Raw genomic sequence first — 25108 nt, forward strand, 5'->3', positions numbered from 1 at the left:
GGAAAGAGGAATTTTCATAATCAGTGGTGGAATCTAAACTGGTATGATCTCTGTGGCTGGCAATTTGGCAATATTAATCAAAAATAAAAATGTCCAACCCACAACTACATGGTCAGTTAATCTTCGACAAAACAGGAAAAAATATCCAGTGGGAAAAAGAACCTCTTCAACAAATGGTGTTGAGAAAACTGGACAGCAACAGGCAAAAGAATGAAACTGGACCACTTTCTTATACCATACGCAAAATAAATTCAATGGATTAAAGACCTAAATTTGTGACAGGAAACCATTAAAATCATAGAGGAGAACACAGGAAGTAACCTCCTTAAATCAACTGCAGCAACTTTTCACTACACGTGTCTCCTGAGGCAAGGAAAACAAAAACAAAAATAAATTATTGGGATTTCATCAAAATAAGCTTCTGTACAGTGAAAGGCAACCAATGGAATGGGAAAAGATATTTGCAAATGACATATCTGATAAAGGGTTAATATCCAAAACATATAAAGAACTTACAAAACTCAACACCCCAAAAATGAATAATGCAATTAAAAAATGGGCAGAGGACATGAATAGACATTTTTTTCAAAGAAGACATCCAGATGGCCAACAGACACATGAAAAGATGCCCAACATCACTCATCATCAGGGAAATGCAAAAGAAAACTACAATAAAATATCACCTCACACCTGTCAGAATGGCTAAAATCAACAACACAAGAAACAACAGGTGCTGGCAAGGAACCCTCTTGCAACGTTCGTGGGAATGGAAACTGGTGCAGCCACTCTGGAAAACAGTATGGAGGAAGGTTCCTCAAAATGTTAAAAATAAAACTACCCTACAACCCAGCAACTGCATTACTAGGTATTTACCCAAAGAATACAACACTACTAATTCAAAAGGGATACATGCACTTCGATGTTTATAGCAGCATTATCTACAACTGCCAAATTATGGAATAGCCCAAGTGTCCGTCCATTGATTGATGTATGGATAAAGAAGATGTGGTGTATATATACGGTGACGTATTACTCAGCCATAAAAAAGAATGAAATCTTGACATTTGCAATGACGTGGATGGACTTAGAGAGTATCATGCTAAGCGAAGTAAGTCAAAGAAAGACAAATGCCATATGATTTTACTCATGTGTGGAATTTAAGAAACAAAACAAACAATCATAGAGGAAAAAGAGAGAGGCAAACCAAGAAACAGACTCTTAACTACAGAGAACAAACTGATGGTTACTAGAGTGGAAGGGGGTTAAAAAGGTGATGGGGATTAAGGAGTGCACTTGTGAAGAGCACCAAGTCTTGTATATAAATGTTAAATCACTAAATAGTATACTATTTAGTGAAACTAATATCACAGTGTATGTTAACTGGAATTTAAATAAAAACTTTCAAAAAAAAAGGAAAAAAAAGTACACACCCAACAATTCCAGCTCTTGAAATATATTGTACAAACATACAGTATATTCCCACTTACAAGAAATGATGTATTAAGGATGATTCATTGCAGCAATGTGTTTTGGGTTTTTTTGTTTGCTTTTTTAGAGAGAGGGAGAGGAAGAGAATCTTAAGCAGGCTCCATGCCTACCACAGAGCCCGACACAGGGCTTGATATCACGACCCTGAGTTCACGACCTGAGCCGAAATCAAGAGTCAAACACTTAACTAAGCCATCCAGGCGTCCTGCAGCAATAATAATAAGAGCAAAAAATTAGACACAATCTAAATGCCCATCAATAGTGGGCTCTAGTCAGGAGATAATTCTCCATGAGTCCTTCATGTTTCTACATATCTTCTAGGTAGAGGCACTCGCTGCCCTTCCTCTACACTATCTTTTCAAGGATGTTTATATTGCAGACAGCTTTGGAAGAGAGAAATAGTGTCTCTCCCCAGAGCAGAGATGTGGGCATGTTTAGTGACCATTAGAAAATACTGGGTTTGGGGCACCTAGGTGGCTCGGTCCATTAAGCATCTGCCTTCGGCTCAGGTCATGACCCCAGGGTCCTGGGATCAAGCCTTGCATGCCCGCTTCTTGCTCAGTGGGGAGCCTGCTTTTCCCTCTCCCTCTGCCCCTCCTCTGTTCCTGCATGCGCACATGCGTGCGTGCTCCATCTCAAATAAATAAAATCTTAAAAAAGAAAAAAAAGAAAATACTGGGCTCACTAAATTCAGGGTTCCAAACTATGTGTGGAAACATTACTTCGCCCTCTTTGTGTTTCTCGGTGAGAACTGTGGCTCAGGAGAATAGTTAAGAAAATGTTAATACATTCATGGTAGTCTCACTATGGACGCTGCCAAAAGAAAAAGACTTTCAAAACCATATTGCACATTATTTGGGCAAAAAGATCCCTAAAACTCTGCAATCCTATATCGTAGGCAACCTTCTTACATAAAATACAGTGGTTGGCACCAACTAAATTTGTATTAAAATTTTGTATAATTTCAAGTTAATTCAAGAAATAAACACTAAAGCCCAATGTGAGCCCCTCCAAACCACTGTCATTTTGAGGACAAGAATATAAATATTTCATACTCTTTTGTAAACATAACTCCAGAGATTTTATCATATGACATCATTTTTAAGACGACAGAAAACGCATGCACGAAGATGTCCTTTACAACACCAACAATGGAAAACATAGACACATAATCACATCTGAAAATAATCTAACTTCACTAGAGAGGAATAGTCACTAAATTATAGTATATTGACTCCATGGAATTTCACTAAACCATTGAAATAAAAGAGAAACATTTATATAAAATGCTTAAAAATAAGAGACAGTAGCTCTATAATAATTCCAACTACATTAACTTATAAATCCTGAAAGTGGGAAAAGACACCAAAATATTTTAAAATGAAAAGCTGTAAGAAAACAAGTGTGGTATTTTCTTCTTCCTAATTTCTTACATTGCTAATTTTTAAAAAGCTTTCATCAACTTAATAAACTGTAATTTATTAAATACCAAGTATGTACCAGACAATAGGTGCTAAAAATGCAAACACAAAGTCCTTATCTTGAAGTTGCTCACAATTTATAAAGTGCTAGTTTTTATGTCAAAAGACAAATTACTGACAAACTTAAAACAAGGTACAGGGGCACCTGAGTGGCTCAGTCAGTTGGGTGACTGACTCTTTGATTTCAGCTCAGGTCATGATCTCAGGGCCCTCGAACTGGGCCCTGCGACTGCCTCCGCACTCAGTGGGGCGTCCGCTTGAGGATTCTCTCTCTCCCTCCCCACCTTCCGCTCATGCTTCCTCTCTAAAATAAATAAATCTTTAAAAAATAAATAAAACAAGGTACAAAAAAAAAAAAAAGGATACTACTCACTATTAGATTATAAGATAAGACAACCTGGTGAACAAGCATGTTCTAAAAGGTAAGTGAATTATTTGAATTCAAATACTTTTCATAAAAATATTTAAAAATAAGTAGAGTTCAGGGGCACCTGGGTGTATCAATCCGTTAAGCATCAGACTCTTGGTTTCGGCTCAGATCATGATCTCAGGGTCCTAGGATTAAGCCCCAGGTGGTGGGCTCTGCACTCAGAGGGGAGTCTGCTTGAAGATTCTCTCCCTCTGCCCCGCCCCCCACTCTAGCGTAAATTCGCACTAGCGCAGGCTCTAATAAATAAATCTTTTTAAAAAAGGAGTTCATTTCTATAAATCTATTTAATCATCCCATAATTTACATGCAATCCTGCACATCAGAAATAGGAAATAGTAGAAAGCGGTATTGTTTCCAAGTCTCCTGGCTACTACCTATATTCTCCCAATGAGAAAGTTTATTTAAGAAATAAGCTTTCACCTCACCCAGGTGAGATTCATTTACAACTGAATGCATACTCAAATGCTAATCAGACCAGTTTTCTATCTGAATCAGGTATAGAAACCCATACTCAATCACCTTTTGCAGAAAAGAGGGTGGCAGAGCACTGGGTTAGAAACTGATGAATTTAAAAGAATCTTTCCAAGGACCTAAGTCTCTTCTGTTCACTTATATTTTGCTTTCCATGAAATTTTCCACAATCTTCACAAGCTGTAGTTACAATGGTATCAGAAGCAGCTGAAAAAGGAAAACTTTTCCTTATGGACATATTCCAATTCAGACTAGGATCATATTACTTTCTAAAAGCAATACTCTGGAAATGACGACAATGAAAGGTTGGAAGAGAAACACTTCAGAGTTTTCTCTCCAAAAGGTAAAATCACCTTTATGCTTTTCCCAAAGCCGAGAGCAAGACAATGCTTGCTTCTTTCTCTTCAGAGTTCTACAGTGTGGAAGTTAGGGCAGCAGAGGTCCCAAGGTTGAGTAACATCCTTTAAGGACCTTTGCCATTTCCAAGGTCTCTAGGGAGATACTCCCTGAGAAAAGGAGCTATGCCCTACTCATTCACGCAGGGTGCACGCCTGTATATAATGCATGTACAACCATGTACGTGCTAAGCAACCTAGAACTGATTTTGACAGAAACTCCACACTACAGGTCTATGTTCCTTCTCTGTGATTCTCTCCTTCAAGTATCAAAAATCCTTATTGACTGAGCTATATTTTATGCCACTGTCTTAACAAAGACTTACTTTCACCCTTCAAGGAAAATGGCATAAATAATAAATTTGAGGCTTACTGTCTTATGTGCCCAAAGCTATTTATGTTGACATTTAACTGTGTGTGTGTTGGAGTATGGGAGTGGGAACAGGCTTAGAAAGGGATGTACTGATGAAAAAAAACATCCAGGAAAAAACACTCACCTATCAGATAATTTACTCGCTGGGCTCTGGCCAGATGGCAGCAGAAGAATGCTGTACATAGAATCACCTTTCTCTCCCTTTGTCCCTCATCTAATTCTAGCTTTCTACGTAAAGTGATTTTTGGTTGTCTTTTCTTGAACAACATGGATGAACCTATAAATCTGAAATGGTATCTCTAAAGTCTGAAGTAAGAAAAAAAGGCAACAAACTCTAGCCCTGCTTGCAGCCACACTAAAATGTAACTAACGGGGCACTTGGGTGGCTCAGTCAGGTTACTGTCTGCCTTCGGCTCAGGTCATGATCTCGGGGTCCTGGGATCAAGACCCTCACCGGGGTCGCTGCTCAGCGGGGCGTCTGCTTCTCCCTCTCTTCCTCTATGGTCTCTCACTCTCACTCTCTCTCTAAAGTAAATAAAATCTTTTAAAATAAATAAAATGTAAACAACTTCCACCTTTTATCTGACCGTAGAATAGTGTACATGCATCTCGTTGATTCTCCTGAGACAGTCACTCCTTCTACCAGAACAAGATGTAATATACATGTATATCCCTGACTCTATTACTGAGACAGGAAGAGAAGACAGAAAGGACAGGTGGAATACTTGACCATCATTCTAAAATCTAGGTTGGAATGTGTTAAAAGGACACACACACACAAAGTGAATTGACAAACATATTTTGAAAACTTGTAACTTATTTCTCTGTGCTTTTTAACCTACACTGAGTTTATTCATGGAGTCACTAGACTGGCTCTGCTAATATATACAAATGAGCAGGGAAAAAAGATAATTTATGATCATAGTTAGAGATCACGAATCTAAACTATACGAGGAGGGAAATAAGGATATCAACAGAGAAGAGGTCGATGGGGTAGAGTATCTAGAGTGAGGAAGTCAGAGGACGGGGGGTGAAAGTCAGCACTTGAAATGAGAGAAATCAAGACTTAGGAAATGTACTGGTAAAGACAAGGACCAGGAGTCCCACAAATTCAGATGGGCTACACAGAAAGATCAGTACAAAAAGAAATAAATAGAAACAGAAACAGAAATGAGGAGATAAAGGAATGGACAGGAGAGTGCCAATTTCACCAAAAAATGACGACACACATAAGTAGTAGCAGAGAAGATACTACAAAACAATCTACGTGCACAAACATTCTGAAACTCAGAGAACTATTGTTGACATTACTGAATGTACTGAGAATCACTAAAAACGGTATTCTGAAAAGGGAGCAATCGGATTGCCTTACTCTCTGAGCTGTCTCTGCTGCTGCGGCTGCCATGGCGGCAGCTTTGGCCTTCTCAGCTTCATCGTATGTAGGAAGGGAGGTAGCGACACTGTAGGGAGGTGGCACAGGATAAAACTCACTGTAAACTTCTGTATCTGAAGAAAGGGATTAAAAAAGGATAACCATTAAAACAAACTATTTAATAAAATTTTTAGAGCCAAAAACATAATTTAATAATTTACAACAGGCCACTAAAGACTATTACTGCTTTTTGCAGTCCTATTTTATAAGCTACGTAACATATAAAGTACTACTATACAACTGTATGTGTTAGTTTAGCCCCATATTTATTATACAGGGAAAAGACTGATAAATACGACCTACAGGCTGATATACAATACATAACAAAAATATCAAGAATGAAATTCTAAAAATCTGTGTACAAGGGAAGTGAGAAACCCACCACATACAAGCATCCTCTGTACCTACTGCTATGCTCGAAGAATTTACTTGCTCATAATCTCACAGCCAATAAAGTAGAAATATCAGGAATAATAACACATATATAGTACTAAACATTTAATACAGCACTTCTACATACATTACTCCTAGCAACTCTGAGGTTCAGAGAAGTTAAGTAATTTGCCCAGTACTGCACAACCAATAAGTAGCCAGAACCTAGGGATTTCCTCATTCCCAATATCTGCTCTGATAACATGTGAGGTTCATTTTTCTACACGTCAGTTTTAGAAACTGCCCGAATCTTTTCAGCAAACTCAGTATTTCTCTTTGCTAAAAAAAAATGACGATTTTTAGTTCTTTTTCACTCTTGTCCCTCTCTTCTCATTTTTTCCCATATCTACCCACTCTTTTAGATTTTCTTTTCATGAAGAATTTCTCCCTCCCCAGTTTTTAAACTATTTTTGAAATATGATCTCCAGAAATATAACAAAATAGTAAGTGCAGAATGCTAATTTAAAAAAAAAAAACCTGCATCGCTTATCACCAACTTGAGTGATAAAAGTAAAATGATACATACAGGTCAATAAACTGATTAGACTTATGCTAGAATCATTGCCATGAAAACCAGGTAGGTTCTCACAGTAATCCATACTATAATGTCTGATATCACCTCTGTGATTTCCTCATTATAACTACAGTATTTATACATTTTCTCCATCAGAATTCCTTGCATTTCCAACATGAAAACACATTTTATTCTAGCAATACTTTTCCTATTTTATTTTAATAGATATTGACTTTAAAATAAGTTTGTTTAATGCTATCAATAAGAGCTAAGGATCTGAAGCTGGGCAATTTTTAATCCAATGCTAGTAGCAGTGTAATACTGAATGTTATCCACCAAAAAGGCACAAGAGTCATAAATTCTTAGAAATGACTTATTATTCAGATGTAAAAACATGACACACGTCAAGTAAATAGATTTCTTTAGGTCTGAAGACTAGAAGAAAAAATTAAATGAAAGCAATGGTTATGAATTTTAAGCACTAACATTAAAATTAGAAATTTAAAAACTGGAACAATGACATACATTATCCAAGAAGAGAGATATTTTACATTAACAACAGATATGTGAGTTCTCGAAAAGTTCTAACTCCCACGATAGATAAAAATATCCTAACCAGTAACAGATGAAAGTTGGGTAGGAGAACTATTTTGCTACCGCTTTAATTTTCACTGGTTAATTTTACATATTTTCTGTCTACCCTTTAAGGCAGCGGTTCTCAACCAGAAAATTTAACATCCACGGAGCTACAGTCCCAGCTCCTTAAGTTGTGTGACCTCAAACAAACCACTTAAGCACTTTATGAAGCTCTACTTTTTCATCCATAAAACTGACTCAGCAAGGCTATTACTTGTTATTATATAGCAGAATTTAAGAGTAATCAGGGGGACTCTGTAAACTGTAAAGCATTACACAAATATCAACTATTATTATTGATGCTGTTCAGATCTCTACAACCAGTCAGAAAGTGACCTACTGAAGCATATAATCACAGAAAACTGATACTGCCAATGCTTAAAATACAACATTAAGAAGCTGAAGAAAGATGATATCAATGGTTTGCATTAACGAGACACAAACTTCTAGAACTACTCAGTAGTTCTTGTGCTCAATTACAGTCATTTTAGTACAGATGTAAAAATAAAAAAAATAATAAAATTCTGAGCCCAGGAGTCAGACAGATTATAAGAACTGAACACCTAGGTGGCAGGCTCCACTGTCTTACAACTGAAAATGATCTAGCCTTTAAAACTGGCATGCTCCATTATCAAAACTATTCTAGACCATAGAAAAATGAGAAGCTTCTCAATTCATGCTATGTCGCTTCCACAATATTAATACTAAAACCGTAAGGACAGTATGTAAGGATCCCACTAATAAAACTACAAAACTTCTTAAAAAAAATTAACAAATCTAAATCCAGAAGAGATTAGAACACAGTGACAAACAATTTATTCTAGCTAGAATAAAGAGGTTGATTGGCTTAAAAAGAAATCCATTAATAACATATTTCATCAAAAATTACAGGAGAAAAAAAAATACAATTTTGTGATAAGGTCCCAAAAAGATGACTTCAAAGTTTCTGACCTACTGGAGCCATTTACTGAAATGAAGACGAGTGACAAAGGAAAAGGTCTGGTAATGGGGGAAGAGGCAGTAGATAGTTGTGACGATGCTGAAACTTAAATCTATTCTTTAAAACTCTTCCCACCAAGAGGTGGAAACTAATTCCTCAACTGTCTTGAATAAAGACTAAACTTAGTGACTCACTTCTAACAAACCAAATGTGGCAGATGCGACACTGTGTGGCTTTTGAAGCCATGCCGTAACAGGTGATACAGCTTCTATCTGGCTTTCGGAACGCTTGTTCTTGGAACCCAGCTTCCATTCAGGGAGGAAGCACAGCCCACAAGAAGAGGCACAAATAGGTATTCTGGACAGCAGTCCCAGGTGAGGCCCTAGCTGAAGCCTGCACCAGATATGTTACTAAGGAAGCCGTCAGTGTGACTTGAGCTACAGGTCACTGAAAGACAATCATCACATGAGACCCTGAGAGAAAAATGCATAATTGAGCCCAGCCCACTGCAAAACCCGTAAGAACTAATCACAATGGTTGCTATTCTACCCCATTTGGCTTATCACACAGCAGTCGCAATGGCAGTGAACAAAAAATTACCATTTCAATCTTAGGATCTTCCATCATTCAAACACAGATAAGCATCAGCAAAATAAGTAATTTTCTTTCTTCAAGACTACCATCAATTAGATTTTTTTTTTTTAAATCTAGGGTAGCAAATTCACTGAACTATATTCTGGACACTTACAGAATAATGAAGAAAATTAGCCCATAATAAATTTTAGCAAGCACCAATCTAGCTATTAAATACTAAGACAAATAAAACTGCTATAAATCAATACAAAAACTCTCCATCAAACTGGGCACTAAACAAGCACATTGATCAAATAAACATTATATACAAATAAAAGGAGTAAGCATTTACTAATTTATTAGTGAGAGTACATTCATAAAGAAGATACTTTCCAGTAACTGCATATTATAAATGAAAAAGGTAAATGGTTTGGTCTTTTTACACAACCCATATCGTCTAGATAAAATCTGTAGAAGCAGAAATGGTAACCAGAGAAAGCTAGCAAGAGTTTAAGAGAAATAATGATACTAATTACAGAATAACAAATAAGAAAGATGAAATACTCTAGTGAAGGGTTTTTTAATATTAAAATGTTTTTTATAACAGATTTAAAAAATGTTTCATAATGAATATATAAAATATTTAGAGGTTATTTAAAACAGTACACGAAAACATATTTTAAATGTTTTTTAATTATATAATGATTAACTTCAAGAAACAAGAGTTGGTGAGGATGTGGAAAAAAAGAAACCCTCATGCACTGCTTGGTAGGAATGCAAACTAGTGCAGCCACTGTGGGAAAAAAAACGGAGGTTAAAAAAAATTAAGAAATAGGGCTCAGTCGTTGAGTGTCTGCCTTGGGCTCAGGTCATGATCCCAGGTCCTGGGATGGAGCCTCTCATCAGGCTCCCTGCTCAGCGGGGAACCTGCTTCTCCCTCTCCCTCTGCCTGCTGCTCCCCCTGCCTGTGTGTGCTTACTCTCCGTCAAATAAATAAAAATAAAAAATAGATTAAAAAATAGAACTACCCTGGGGCACCTGGGTGGCTCAGTCGGTTAAACGCCTGCCTTCGGCTCAGGTCACGATCCCGGGTTTCTGGGATTGAGTTCTGTATCAGGCTCCCTGTTCAGTGGGGAGCCTGCTTGTCCCTCTCCCTCTGCTGCTTCCCCTGTTTGTGCTCTCTACCTCTCTTTCAAATAAAGAAATAAAATCTTAAAAAAAAAAAAAAAAGAAGAAGAAGAAGAAGAAAAGAAAAAAGAACTACCCGATCCAGTAATCACAATACTGGGTATTTACCCAAAGAATACGAAAACATTAATTCAAAAGCATATATACACCCCTGTATTTACTATAGCATTATTTACAATAGCCAAATTATGGAAGCAATCCTAGTATCCATCGACAGATGAGTGGATAAAGTAGATACGATATGTATACACACATACACACACACACACACACACACACATACAAAGGAATATTACTCAGCTTTTCAAAAAAGAATGAAATATTGCCATTTGCAACAACATGGATGGTGCTAGACTGTATAATGCTAAGTGAGTAAGTCAGTCAGAGAAAGACAAAATACCAGAGAATTTCACTCAGATGTGGAATTTAAGAAACAAAACAAAACACAGAGACAAATCAAAAAAGAGACAACAAACAGATGGTTAACGGAGCGGATGTGAGTAGAGGAATAAGTAAAATAGGAAGAGGATGAAGAGTACACTTATTATGATGAGCACTGAGTAAAATATAGAACTGTTAAATCAATATATTGTGTACCTGAAACTAATATAACACTGTATATTAACATACTGGAATAAAAGTAAAAAATAAAAAATAAATTATATGATAATTAACTTAGCATTACTGGGAAAATATAAACTGTGGCCAGAGAAATAGATAAGGGTAGTTCTTTAGAATGTCCTGAAAGTAAAAAATGAACAGTAGAAAGCAGGAACAACTGCCTTGTGTCCAGGAATTATTATCGTGTGTATATCATTATACTATGTACACCCTTCACCTCCATTCACAAATACCACATTCTCGCTCACACTCAGCATCAATAACACCTTGTTTTATAACTGTGTAGGTAGATGTACACAAACACAAATATAAATGTATATATAGATATACATACACGCATATGCATACACACATATGCATATATCTATATACCTTTAGATATATGTATATCTATATGTACATATAAATTCATATATATACACACATGTATGTATATAAATATATGTGTGTATATGTATATGAATTATATGTGTATATACAAATTTATTTATTTCTTCCAAAAGGAATATGCCACTCAGTTGGAAACAGATTCTAATAAGCATAAGAAAGTTTACACTTTTAATTTTTTTGAAAACAACAATATGAAACAAGTAATATATGAGTAAATATTTTATAAACTATCCTTTGAAAAACATTTTTATAAAAAAATCATAAAACCAGGAAGCCTCTTTAACAGATTCTATAATTAAATAAAACCATACTGGTTTAAAAAAAAAAAAAAACAAAGCTGAGTTACTAAAAATATTACTAGTTGTTTCATACTAAAAATAATACCTGAAGTTGTAGGTACCTCCACAGTAATACTACTATAAGGTGGAGGAGAAGAGTCTGTTTCAAGTCCCGATGCTGAAGGAGCAGTCTGAACGATCTGCGGTGTTGGGTTTGAAGTTGATGGTTGCTCTACGGCAGATGACTCTGAATTATCCTCTTCATTGTGAAGCTAAGAGAACAAAGAAAGAGAAACATTAATGTCATTCTGATTACTATTATTTTTTTAAATTTTAAGCAAATTTTTAAAGATTACTTCAGGCAAAGGATCACCTTTTAGCTAAAAACAAAGTAAAATAACATTTAAAAAGATGAACAAAATTTGTAAGAGACTGAAGCAGTCACTAAGAAATTTAGATTATGGTAGTTTCTTTACAATAAAAAATGAAGTTCAAATTAAGAATCATAAAGAAAAAAATCATGATTATAAAGAGATTCAAATTCATTCAATCCTACAATATTGACTACCATGTATTAGTCACTGTGTACTATAAAGAAAAATAAAGCACCTAATAATTAAACCACAATACCATTTCTATTACACTAGTATCTAGAATAATTGAAAATGTAACCTGAATTAATAAAAAGAAATAATGATAAACATTCCAAAAATGTAGAATACTCTAAGGAGGCTTTCTCAAGTACCAAAAGAGTTACTTATAAAGCAAGATGAATCAATGTGTATATAAAACCCTGGAAGACGTTCTTCAACACAACAAATTTATTGAAAGCTCAGGAAGTGCAAGATAATATGTTGGATCTGCGATCACTTAACTCACCTAATCCTCACAACAAATCTATGAAATAGAGAATGTTATCCCCGTTTGACAGATTAAAATGGGGGGAGGGGATGGAAAAAACCTTGAAAGCGTAGACACCTGAAGTAACTTGCCAGACATCACAACAGCTAGGAAGGGTAAGGCCAAGAACCAAAACTAAGCGGTAGGGCTATTGCCTTCTTACTTCATTTATAAGTAATCTTTTAAATGCTCATTTGTTAGGAGGTGATAATAACTGCATGTAGGCAAGCAAACCGTAGGTCAACCAAGAGCATCAATACTCTACAAAGTGACTCATCAAAAAGGTACTATAATTGATCCTTAGATATATTTGGAGAAGAGCTCTTATTAAATTTTTTAAAGACATTTTAAAATCCACTAAAATCTTGGTTTGAAGAAAAACTACAGGCCTTCAACATTATTCAATTTTCATATCTTAATTTATTCTTGTACTTTAAGAAATTCAATGTTAGGGGCGCCTGGGTGGCACAGCGGTTAAGCGTCTGCCTTTGGCTCAGGGCGTGATCCCGGAGTTGTGGGATCGAGCCCCACATCAGGCTCCTCTGCTGGGAGCCTGCTTCTTCCTCTCCCACTCCCCCTGCTTGTGTTCCCTCTCTTGCTAGCTGTCTCTCTCTCTATCAAATAAATAAATAAAATCTTAAAAAAAAAAAAAAAGAAATTCAATGTTAAAAATAATCCCCCAAATAAATTTGGTCACAGAGCAAATCTGTACACACACAAATCTGAGTTTTGTGATGTAGTGGGAAAAAAAAAAAAAAGCATGCAAATTCTTGCTCCACCTTTTAGGACCTTTGATAAACCTCTGTGCCTCAGTGTCTCCAAGTATAAGTTCTAAATGAAGCCAAAATCCTCACAGAATTGTAAAATAATATTTGGAAAGCATCTAGCATTAACACCTAACAACAGAAGGCATTTAATAAGTACTAGTTTCCTCTTTCTTCTCCTTTAAAATATACTTTATTTTGTGGCCTGAAATAATTTGGTGCTATCAGTCCAATAAATAGTCATTCATTTGCCTCTAAAAACATGAAAAGTAAAATTTACTTCACTGCTGTTGGCATGTGTCTTGGTAAGTGATCACAAAGCACAATTTCTGTGAGTTCATAAATTTTAACAGAACTGCCATAAAAATACCTAAAATCATTTATCAAGTTCATAAGACAGGTTTTTTTCCCATAGCACCAAGGTTTAGGTAATAAAATTCACTCACAGAAACTGAATTGTAAGGTCAAACAGTCATAAAGTGAATTTTCTATGAGCTTTGTATTTACTTGCAGCAGTTTTCTAAGTTGGCACTACATGACCACCCTCCTGACTAGCTGCACTCTGCCTCAGGGTCACCAAGCATCTTCCATGGTTCCTATTACAAGGTACCCAGGAGAACTCTTAACTTAGTCATCTTTGATCACACTTCGAAGAGCAAAAATGTTAGATAAGCAAGTTAAGGCAAATAAAAGTAAAAAAAATATATATATATATATATATATATATAGCATTATCAACTAAACAATTAATAGGGTGTCAAAAAAAGAAAACCACTGTTCCATCTCTACCCTTAATGCTGCAAATGTGGATGAACTGTACTAAAGAAAAAGATCCTGTACGAAAAAATAGCTCTCCTCTGGTTCCTCACCAGAAATACTCCCTACCATATCAAATATATAAATGTGCTCCCCAGAATGACCAACTCATTTTTAAAACCTATCAAAATGTTTTCAGGGGCGCCTGGGTGGCTCAGTCAGTTAAGTGGCTGACTCTTAATTTCATCTCAAGTCATGATCTTGGGGTCCTGGGATTGAGCTCCACCCCCCCCCCACTGGGCTCAGTAAGGAGTCTGCTTGAGGATTCTCTCTCTCCCTCTCACTCTGTTCCTCTCCCTGCTCGCATGCTCTCCTTCTCTCTAAAATAAATAAATCTTAAAAAAAAGGGGGGGGGAGGACGCCTGGGTGGCTCAGTCAGTTAAGCATCTGCTTCAGCTCAGGTCATGACCCCAGGGGTCCTGGGATCAAGCCCTACATCAGGCTCCCTGCTCAGCAGGGAGTCTGCTTCTCCCTCTCCCTCTGCCCTTGCTCCTGCTCTCTCTCTCAAATAAATTTAAAAAGTCTTTAAAAACAAACAAACAAAAAAGAGTAACTACAGATACTTTTACATAAGATCTCAGAAGTAAAGCTTTGGAACTTGTAAAACACACCTTCAATTATTTCAACAGCCCAACATCACACTTCACAGTTTCATTTTTACAAAATTATAATGTACAGTGAACATTTGCCATGTATCAACAGAACCCAATATCTCAGTCGATAATCTCTACCCACTGTAACAACTTCTAAAATTCAACTTTTTAATTTTGATATCTTTGATGCCTCTATAAATTAACCAACTTTGCCTTTTAACTAAATTCATTCAAAAGTTCAAATCAATCTACATGTTCACCAAATTAAACAATGCCATTTGTGGAAATTTTTCCTTAATCATGCTCTTAGATGATTCTATTTTACATTCTTTAAGGATTATCATAAACAGAAAAAAAAAAAAAGGCGTGGACATAAACGGGGTGGGAACTACATATATAAAATAATGAACCAGGCTCTGTGTCCTGTCCATACATTACCTCAAAAGTTATCTTCCTAGCTTGTTCTATTTTTGAGCTTCCTGGAAAAAAACATGGGCAAGACCACATGAAAACTAAAATATGTCTTTAATATAGTGACCAGGGTGATGAAAAGTTGCATATAGAGCTACTGTTTTTTAGCTTGAAGGATCAAAGGATGACAAGAGGGCTGGCTGTCTTAAATGTATCCGTACTTAGTCCTTACTTGATGTATATCGATTATCTTTAATGATAAGAGAACCATAAGCATTATGATTAACTCTGGCTGGAAGTCCAGCCTTCCCATGTGTAAACTACTGTTTCGTTTCCTTTAATTGGCAGCTCTCCTTTGCTGTAGCACTTCATTCTATCTTGAGATGATAAAAGATTAATGTAATTAATTGTAAGCTTTGCTTTTGAGAAGCTAGAGACCTCACTGAACGTTTTCTAAACACATCAAAATGAGAATGTATGTATGTACTATAAAGTGTGATTCAGCAAGCACTGTTTGAAAAAAAAGAAAGTTGTAAGTTGTTAAAAAAAAAAGAAAGAAGTATGTGAAGAGCTAATGTATTTTGTATACTGCCATATTCTGACTACATTTATACCAGAAGACAAAACTGGGAAGAAGAGTTTGTAGTTGCAAGGAGTTAAATTTTAACTCAATAAAAGAGCTTTAAGATTTTAATTAGATCTTTTAAATTATTAGAACACTAGCTTTTCTGTAGGACAACAAATACCTTTAGGCAGATTTTGGATGACTCTCTGGCAAGGCTGCTATGTAACTAGGATGACCACACAGCTGTTTTTCCCAGGACAGTCCTACTTTATACCTATTGTTTAAGGGCTACACTCAATTTAGCATTTTCTCCACCCTTTTCATTCTCAAGAAAACTGAATGGTCAACCTACATATAATGGGATTTTTGCCCTTTGTATGATATTAATAGATGACAATGACAACTTTGAAATCTAAGATGATAAGGCTCTGGCCAACACCTATGGTAGTCCCTATCATTCTACATTGCCTTATTTAACACCCGAATTAGAGGAAAAAACAGATAGAGTTGCAATAAAATCAACTGGTAGAATCAAGCTACACATTTTAATCACCAGAGAAGAAAGCGAGCTATCTTATCTATGCGGCTAGGGATAAGGTAATAATAGCAGGAGCTAAGAAATCCCTGCAGATAGCCCAAGTCATCTAAGTCAATAGATCAGAAGATAGGTTCCCACAAAGCATTGCTCTTGGCAAATGAAGCTAGATTTTCTATCAATAAAACTAAATTACAGCAGTGTTCCTAATGTACATAAACATACTATTAAGTAAATTAACAGAATTGTCTTAATTTTAGGGATTTTTCCACTAAAACTCTGCTGTCTCTGGACATTTTTCCACTAATGAGAGCTAGCATATGATAAAGCAAAAGTATAAACAATTAGGGAAGAATGTATAAGCAATATAAACAATTAAAGAAGAATGTATAAGCAACAAATAAATATTAATTTTAAAAGACTGAAATGGCAATCATGCCTAGTTTCCAGTTTATTCTCTTGAAAGTACAGAATTCTGATTGTGATTTTTCATATTATAAGCATATTTCTGCTAGTAAAACCTTTCTTCTTAGTATGAAAGAATATCATTATTCCATGGTGCTCCACAAGAAGTACCATGAGCTCCAGATGCTCCATCACCTGAACAAGTCTGCAAAACAACTGTTTAAACCAGGTGTCATCAGATATATTATCAAGGCACAACTAAACTGCCTTTTAAATAAATAAGGGTTGTTTCATTTTAAAATTGCTATTGTCTGCTCACAACACGTTAACTGAAAAAATAAAAACACACAAAAGAGTATATACAGTGTAACCGAATGTTTAAAATAATGAGGTGTTACTTGTATAATACATAGGTGCAATCACAATTTCTGGAAAGATTAGCAAGAAATAGCAAAGAGCTGCAGGAAAGGAGAGAGACTTCATCATTCTCTGCTATTTGAATTTTTCACACTAAACATAAGTTAATTTGAAATTTTAAAAATTTTAATAAACCCAAAATGCAGTAAAATGAAACCTCTAGTTTCTGGCTTGGTATATCTCAGAAGCAATGAAGTAATAACGGTAAGCACTGTATTCTACGATAAAAAGCATTCTCCAACATAAAATATTACATAATATCATTAAAATAGTTCCCGTAGGTTTATGTGTATGCAATTTTCTATTAAAAATAACACAACCTGGAATTGTAGTCAAAAAAATATACATTTGAAGAATGTAATACAGAACCTGTATTTTCTTTTTTAAGGAAAAATGAGAGGGATAATTAATGGGACAACAGAACGATTAAAGAACAGAAGACAAAATTTATACTGCCGGACTAGACCGTTTCTCTGAGTTTTAGACCTGTATATCCACTTATTAACATTTATTTCTTTTTTTTTTTTAAGATTTTATTTATTTATTCGACAGAGATAGAGACAGCCAGCAAGAGAGGGAACACAAGCAGGGGGAGTGGGAGAGGAAGAAGCAGGCTCATAGCAGAGGAGCCTGATGTGGGGCTTGATCCCATAACGCCGGGATCACGCCCTGAGCCAAAGGCAGACGCTTAACCGCTGTGCCACCCAGGCGCCCCTAACATTCATTTCTTGAAATGAACATTAAACATAATCACATACAAAAAAAAAAAAAAGAATTCTAGGCTATATATGTTCAATTCTTTCCCTTCCATACACACATTCTATGCCTACCTAACTTGTATACATCATTCAGATCTCAGCTTAAAATCAAGTTGTCACAAAAGCCTTTCCTATCTCCCAAAAGTTGATTAGGACTCTGATGTAATCTTAAAGCACCCTATTCTTCAGAGTACCTATCACAAAAACTACTATTTATGTAATCATTCATTTACAATCTGTTTTCCCAGCTGCAGTAAGAGTTTTACAAAAGTGGAGGTTATATCTATCTTGTCGAACACTATCAAAATAAAAGCTCCAAAGTATTTGCAGTCAGACTGGGTTAAAATTAAAAAGAAATGCAAGATAGGTCATCAGTCAAATAGTTTAAAATGGAAGCCTTGAGAGAGAACTACCTTGCTAATCTATGTACTCTGAAGTCTTTAAGAGCTAGTTACTAAATAAGTAAGGGAAAGGACAAAACGTTGGAGCCTATTTACATCCCAAAGACCAGCAAAGAACAAAGAAGATAAACAAATGGGGTAAAGATTTTATAAAATTTCTATTTTCAAAAGCACTCACCCTCTGGTTAAATTCCTTTTTATATGCTAAAGTTGCAATGTAAATATACTAGACCCTAAGGTTTCCTCTTTAAATACGAAGAGGTTGTTTCTTTGGGTTTTTTTGTTTTTGTTTTTTTTAATATTTTATTTGTTTATTTGACAGAGAGAGAACACAAGTAGGCAGAGCGGCAGGCAGAGGGAGAGTGAGAAGCAGGCTCGCCGCTAAGTAGAGAGCCTGATGCAGGTCTCAATGACCCCAACCAAAGGCAGACACTTAACCTCCTGAACCACCCATGTGCCCCAATTTGAAGGGTTCTACAGGGCACCCTCATTAGTTGCATTCATAGCTAATTAATGACAAATGTGTGACCTAATTCTTAAATTGTTATATAAATAGTAAGATTTTTTTTTCCAAAATTCTACTTAGCTTACACAGAACTTACCTAATATGTATTTATTACAAATGTGCCCTACAATTCTATCTCCTTACGGATAGGTCATTATGATCTTAACACAGACTATTAACAGCTTGTTTGATCTCACAGTCCTCAAAAAGGGGGGGGGGGACAGGAGGAGAAAAAAATATTTGAGTGTGCTGGATTGGTGCCTTCTCATTACTTTCTTTCATCTAAGGATGTCTGTCTTCAGGGCGCTGCTTGTCAGCCTTCACATACTTTCTCAAAGTCTCCTATCTAACAATCTAGCTCACATCAATTTAGTATGAAAAGACCGTAATACATGCCATAAACGTCTATACAGTTCATCAGAGGAAGACGTTCAGCCTCATATTTGCAGTTTTATACCAAAATATGTTACACGTAACAATATTTCAGGTTTGCTTTATAAAGGTTACTTTTTTCAATGTCTGGCCATTAACTTGGGTTTCTGTCTCTATAATATCTTGACTTCATCAATGCAAGTAGCTTTTTGAGATCTGTTAGTGACTATACTGTGGTCTTAAGCATTTAGAGTATCTGCAGTAGACATGTGATTGTCTTTCTAAACACCCTTCCATCCCTCTTCCATTAAAGATTCACAGTAATTTAGGTAGGACTGAACCCACCCCACTCAAGGACCAGACCCTGGCTAACTACATCAGTCAGGATGATTCTCTTCTTCGGCACAGCAACTGGCTCCCAAACAGCATGGACTTCCTGATGGGCAGGGTGCCTGTGTGAAGGGTGGGCAATAAGGTAACCTAAGATGATCCACTTAAAGGATACCCAAAGCTGTTGTAAGTGGTGGGGGGAGAATTGATAACTAGAAAAAAAAAAAAACAGATACAGCTGGGAGAGAGATGGGACCCTCCTCTCCTTCCTTAACACAGCTGAGCAAACACCCACAGCACTTATTATTTGTCTAGAGTAACACAGATAATAATTTCTGAGACAAACCCACCTTCCATTAAATTATGTGTTCTTAGAAACAAAGATGCAGAGCAATTCCAGCATTTAAGATTTCCTTAAGTGTCTTAGGGATCATAATTTAGAAATCCCAATGGAGGTGCTCCTATGCATTTTTAAAAAACAGAAAAAAACTTTAATGTTTGAATTGATAAAACTATTCAAATCCTCAGTTTTCAAAATATTCCAGTGGTCTGATTTTTACAAGCTAACATACTAGTATTCTAACACAGGCAATGATAATATGTTGCCATTGATAACATAATGGCAACTTGTAATGAAATGTTTTATTCCTGTTTCCTTAATCAAATTAAATAAGAACACACTGATAGATTTTCTGAATTGCATGCACCAAAATAAGTGAGCAAATGTGGTATCTGATAAAGTTTAAAAAGCAAAATTGGCTAAGGAGTATGCTTCATAATAAAGAACTGAGATCTCAGACATTAAAACAGAGTAAAAACATCAAGATACATGTCATCAGACATAAGCCCCTTTCAGCAATCAGAATCTGAACACCAAGAGCTTTTAAAAGCAAAACTATTTGTACACAAGAATGAAAAACAAGAGCTAATAAATTCTAATTGCAACAATTTCCTTCCAGGAAACTACCTCTTTGAAGTTTGTACTATGCTTCATGATGCCCTGGGGACTTAGGGACCCTTGGCAACTTCTAATTAGATTTGGGACTGTTTCTACCTGCCCAATCAGATCATAACCTTCTGAAATTCAGGAAGTACGCTTTATTCATCCTGGTATCTTCTTTTTTTTTTTAAGATTTTATTTATTTATTTGACAGAGAGAGACAGCCAGCGAGAGAGGGAACACAAGCAGGGGGAGTGGGAGAGGAAGAAGCAGGCTCCCAGGGGAGGAGCCTGATGTAGGGCTCGATCCCATAACGTCGGGATCACGCCCTGAGCCGAAGGCAGAAAAGGCAGATGCTTAACGACTGAGCCACCCAGGCGCCCCTCATCCTGGTATCTCCTAAAACAGGTAGCCGAGTTTTTAGCTTCCAGTGGACTTCACATAATACACACTGTCTTCTAAGCCTTCCAAAGTTTTTCTTTTACCAAAATGGGGGAGGGACCCTAGTCAAGTAATGGATGCACTGAATATCTCAAGATCAAGAATCATCCTCATTTATTTCTATAATTTCCTCAGTGCTTTATACATAGTAGAAACCTGAAATATTTATTTAATCATTCAACTTTATGGGCACTCACCATAACTCAATAAACAAATGTTTGGCCCAAAAGCTTACTAAATCAAACCGTTTTCAAAAAAAAAAAAATCACTGAATTTTAAATCCTAAACAAGAAATAAATTCCAATCCCACATCACCCGAGTCTTTATAACAACTACACAAGAGACAGCCCTTCTTACCACAGCTAGACAAGATAGCCAACAAGAAAGTCACAAAAATTACAAGCAGCTAACCTCTCCCACAACAAAATCAATGAGTTAGCAAAGCTAAGGTCACTAGGTCACTGAATTAGAGTTAAACTACCTGAGACTCTGCATACACTGACAGAAGAAGCATCAGCGACTTAGAGCACAGAGCAGTAACAGATGGTCATACAGAGGATTTTTATTCAACAAAAAATAATTTACTACAAAAGAATATAGGTACAAAACCAAAAATAGGTCATAAAGGGGGTGATGTTTTGATAAAAGTTAGTAGAAATGAAAACTCTAGAAAAACAAACTTCATTGGACAAAAGAAATAAAGCAGTATTACATAAAGAATATAAATTATTAATTAAAAAAAAGAAAATATTCCTAATAATTAAGAACAAAAACTACCTGTTAGGAAGGATGGAGTTGGGACTCAAACTACTAAGAGTATAAATTCACTCAACTGCCTTGAAGAGCAATTTGGCAATTCCTAAAGGCTGAACGTGTATAGGATGCAATAATTCTACTACCAGACATCAACACTAGAAAACTCTCACACTTGGACATTAAGATACATGTACAAGAATGCTCACAGCAGTACTAGTTGTAATAGTGAGATACTGAAAACAACTGTATGCCAGTAGGAAATGAGTATTATCCCATGATTTTATAACACAATTCAATATTTTAAATTGATAAATCAGATCTATATGAATCATCATAGACCAATCTTTAAAACGTGCTAGATGAATAAAACAAGTAAGCTGGAAAAGTATAGAACAGCAAAATACTGTAATAAATACATTTTCACAAAATCTAAAGGAAGAAGGGCGAGGCATGAATGTAAGGCTTTAAAATTATCTTTCTTTAAAAAAAAGCATAGGAAAAAATGTTCAAAACCTGGAACGCATATGGCAAAATGCTATTATCCCCATTTGCCATTATCTCCACAGTGGATATAAAACTATCTTTTATATTATTTTCCATACTTTTCTTTATATTTGAAATGTTTCATAATTTTAATGTTTACATTTTTTTAAAAGTTGAGCTAGCAAAGTCGTCTTCCAGGTATAAAGTACTTAAAACACCCATGAATCCTTGAAAAAAAAAAATTACTCCATAATGAAAACCAGGCAATCAGAAAATGAATCAAAGAAAAAGCAAAGAAAAAGAAAAGACATAGTGGCTAGCACTGAATCCTCTTAAACATGGAACTAATATTAAATGCTAAATATAGAGCTAAAGACTAAATAGCTGCTGGCAAACAGAAAGGAAACATACACCCTGAAAAAAAGTAAAAATATACGCAACATAAAAATAAGGAAATGGGGAAAAGAGATGAGAGAAAGTATTAGTATCACTTACCTCATCTATCACAGCAGGGATTTACTCTCTAATATCTAAAATCAAAACATACCATTTTTTAAATTACCCCAAGTTCTTACTGGTTTTTGTATTTTTTCTTAATTTTAGTGAAATCTTACATAACCTAATAGCTCTATGTTAAAGAAAGCTTTACCTAGAATTTATCAGTTCTTTAAGATGTTTTTCCTTGGTATTAATTTCAAACGAAATCATATTTCATGTTTTCATTTTTTAAAACAGCATAAATAGCATTATCCTGTTTTTATAACATTGTTCCTTTCTATAAGCACCAATGAAATTATGCTCACCAAATGCTAACCTAAGTTATTCCTGGTTGATAAGGTATGGATCCCTAAATTGCTTCTTTCTTTGTACTTATACTGCCTGTATTTTAAAAAATAAGTATATATCACTTTTTATAAAAATTAAAAAGATCATTATAAAAACACATTTTAAGATTACACACAAACAAAATAATCAGAAACTTAAAACAGGATTCTTTATAAAGCTAGTCATCACAGTTTTATGGTAATGCAAAACCGGAAACAATCTAGTCATCCAAAATAGTATAAACACACAGTATCAATATAATGGAACACCACGCAGCCATTTAAGATGGTGTTTTTAAAAGGATACTTAATGACATAAGGAAATGATCATGATATTGTATTAAGTAACAAAACTGTGTGTGTGCTAAATCATACATCATTCTATTTTTAAATAAAAAAAGTTTCAAAATGACAGCTTACAAAATGGGCAGCATGAGTGCTTGCAAATTTATTTTTTGCTTGTTTTTTACTTTTTCATTTTTTCTAAGTTCTCTAGCACTGAGATGAAAGTAAGAAACATTCTTTTTTATTCTTAAGACACAATGTGATACGTTAAAAAGATTTCCATCTATGCCTAAAGGAGTAAGTTTCTATAAGTTAGAAAACTGACACTGCAAAATTTCTCAATGATATTGAAAGAAAAAAATCACTACAGACTCTACATTCTCACTACAGACTCTACATTCACTCAATAACCTTTGTAACCATTATCTTTACAAGAAAAGAAAGTCGAGTATATAAACCCTGATATGATCATGTTTGTTATTTTCCATCAATCAGTTAACACTACTAAATAATACCAACATGTATCCATCTTAGTGTGATGATTTTCTAATGAAATCCATTTTAAAGGTCAAAATGACTCATAAGGGCTTTTTCTTTGTCTCTTCTCCATCTGTAACAGTTTTCTTCATGGTGTCCTTTTGCCTTTGCTAATCACATTACATATTCATCTACATAATCTACAAAGGCATTCTGGTTTCATGGTAATACTATCTATTCCTCAGTACTCCAACTGTAAGGATGGCACACTAACATTGTCAGCAATATGCCACCAATGTTCCAACTGTTTCATTCAAAAACCCAGTTGATAAAGGACTCTGCAAACTTTCCACAAACGACTCCACGAGAAAATGCTCATTAAGCATCCAGTACAGCAGTAGTAAGCTATTGCAACATTAACTTTTGTGTTGGTCAGTTTGCTTCCACTACAGCCCTATGTGTAAGTGTAAACAGTATTTCCTCAATCCAAACCAAACTCTAGAAATCAGATGCTTCACATGATCTAGATGCTATATGGTAGGAAGTACAAACATGATGGGGACATATCACAGGACACAGAATGATGCAAGAGGCGCCCACTGGTCAAACCTGGGATGAGCTGAGCCTCATAATAAATGATAACAGCATCGAATTATAACCAGTAGAATAAAATAAAAATTGAATCCCGTTAATCCATACTGATATAAATGAATAAATAAATTGGAGGAAAGGAAAATGTTTCCTTATAGAATTCTAAATAAATGTAACAGAAATGACAGAATGAGGAAATCACTACTTGACAACCACCATAGTTATGACTATTTTTCAGGCAATAATAACCAATGAATTCTAAAGCCAATGGGTGAAAAGTATAATCTGAAAAAAATGGACATTTGTGGGGTATACCACAAAACAGCCAATGTGAATCTTTCTGAAACACTGTCATGAAAGACTCAAAAGATTAAGGAACCGTTCCAGATTAAAAGAGACTAACAGACACAATAACTAAGCACAATATTTAATCAAGGACTAAATTCTGATATTGTAAAAAATGTATTTTCTTTTGCTCTAAAAGATCTTCAGGAAACTGGTGAACTTTGTTTACAGGTTATATTATTATACCACTATTACTGATTTCGATAATTTGCACTACAGTTTATAAGAGAATGACTGTTTTTAGAAAATATACACTGAGATGTTAAGATGTAAAGGGATAGCATGTCTGTTATTTACTTTCAAATGTTTCAGAAAAAAACGTAGTATATGTTTGTATGTGTACATACATATAAAGAGAATATCACTAAGTAAATATAATAAAATGTCAACATTTGAGGAAACTGGGTAAATGGTATACAGGAATTCTTTGCAATATTTTCCCACACTTTTCTGTAAATCTAAAATTATTTTAAAAGTTAAAAAAACAAAATGCTATTTGATAAGAAAACAGAATATATTATATAAAAACCAAAAGATTAACTTAAACTCTAC

General features: G+C 35.2%; 1 protein-coding gene across 1 annotated transcript in view; it reads right to left on the minus strand.

The window, feature by feature from the left end:
• NDFIP2 (Nedd4 family interacting protein 2) overlaps positions 1-25108 on the minus strand; it is a 63960-nt gene that overhangs the window by 19923 nt on the left and 18929 nt on the right. Inside the window, exons 2-3 of the mRNA XM_045810967.2 lie at positions 11749-11914; positions 6011-6144 (exon numbers count right to left, since the gene is read on the minus strand). Coding sequence (XP_045666923.1) covers positions 6011-6144; positions 11749-11914 — 300 coding nt within the window. The remainder of the gene's footprint in view (positions 1-6010; positions 6145-11748; positions 11915-25108) is intronic.

The sequence above is a fragment of the Ursus americanus genome, chromosome 10 (assembly GCF_024610735.1).
Source record: "Ursus americanus isolate L20-20 chromosome 10, mUrsAme1.1.p, whole genome shotgun sequence".
Taxonomy (NCBI): domain Eukaryota; kingdom Metazoa; phylum Chordata; class Mammalia; order Carnivora; family Ursidae; genus Ursus; species Ursus americanus.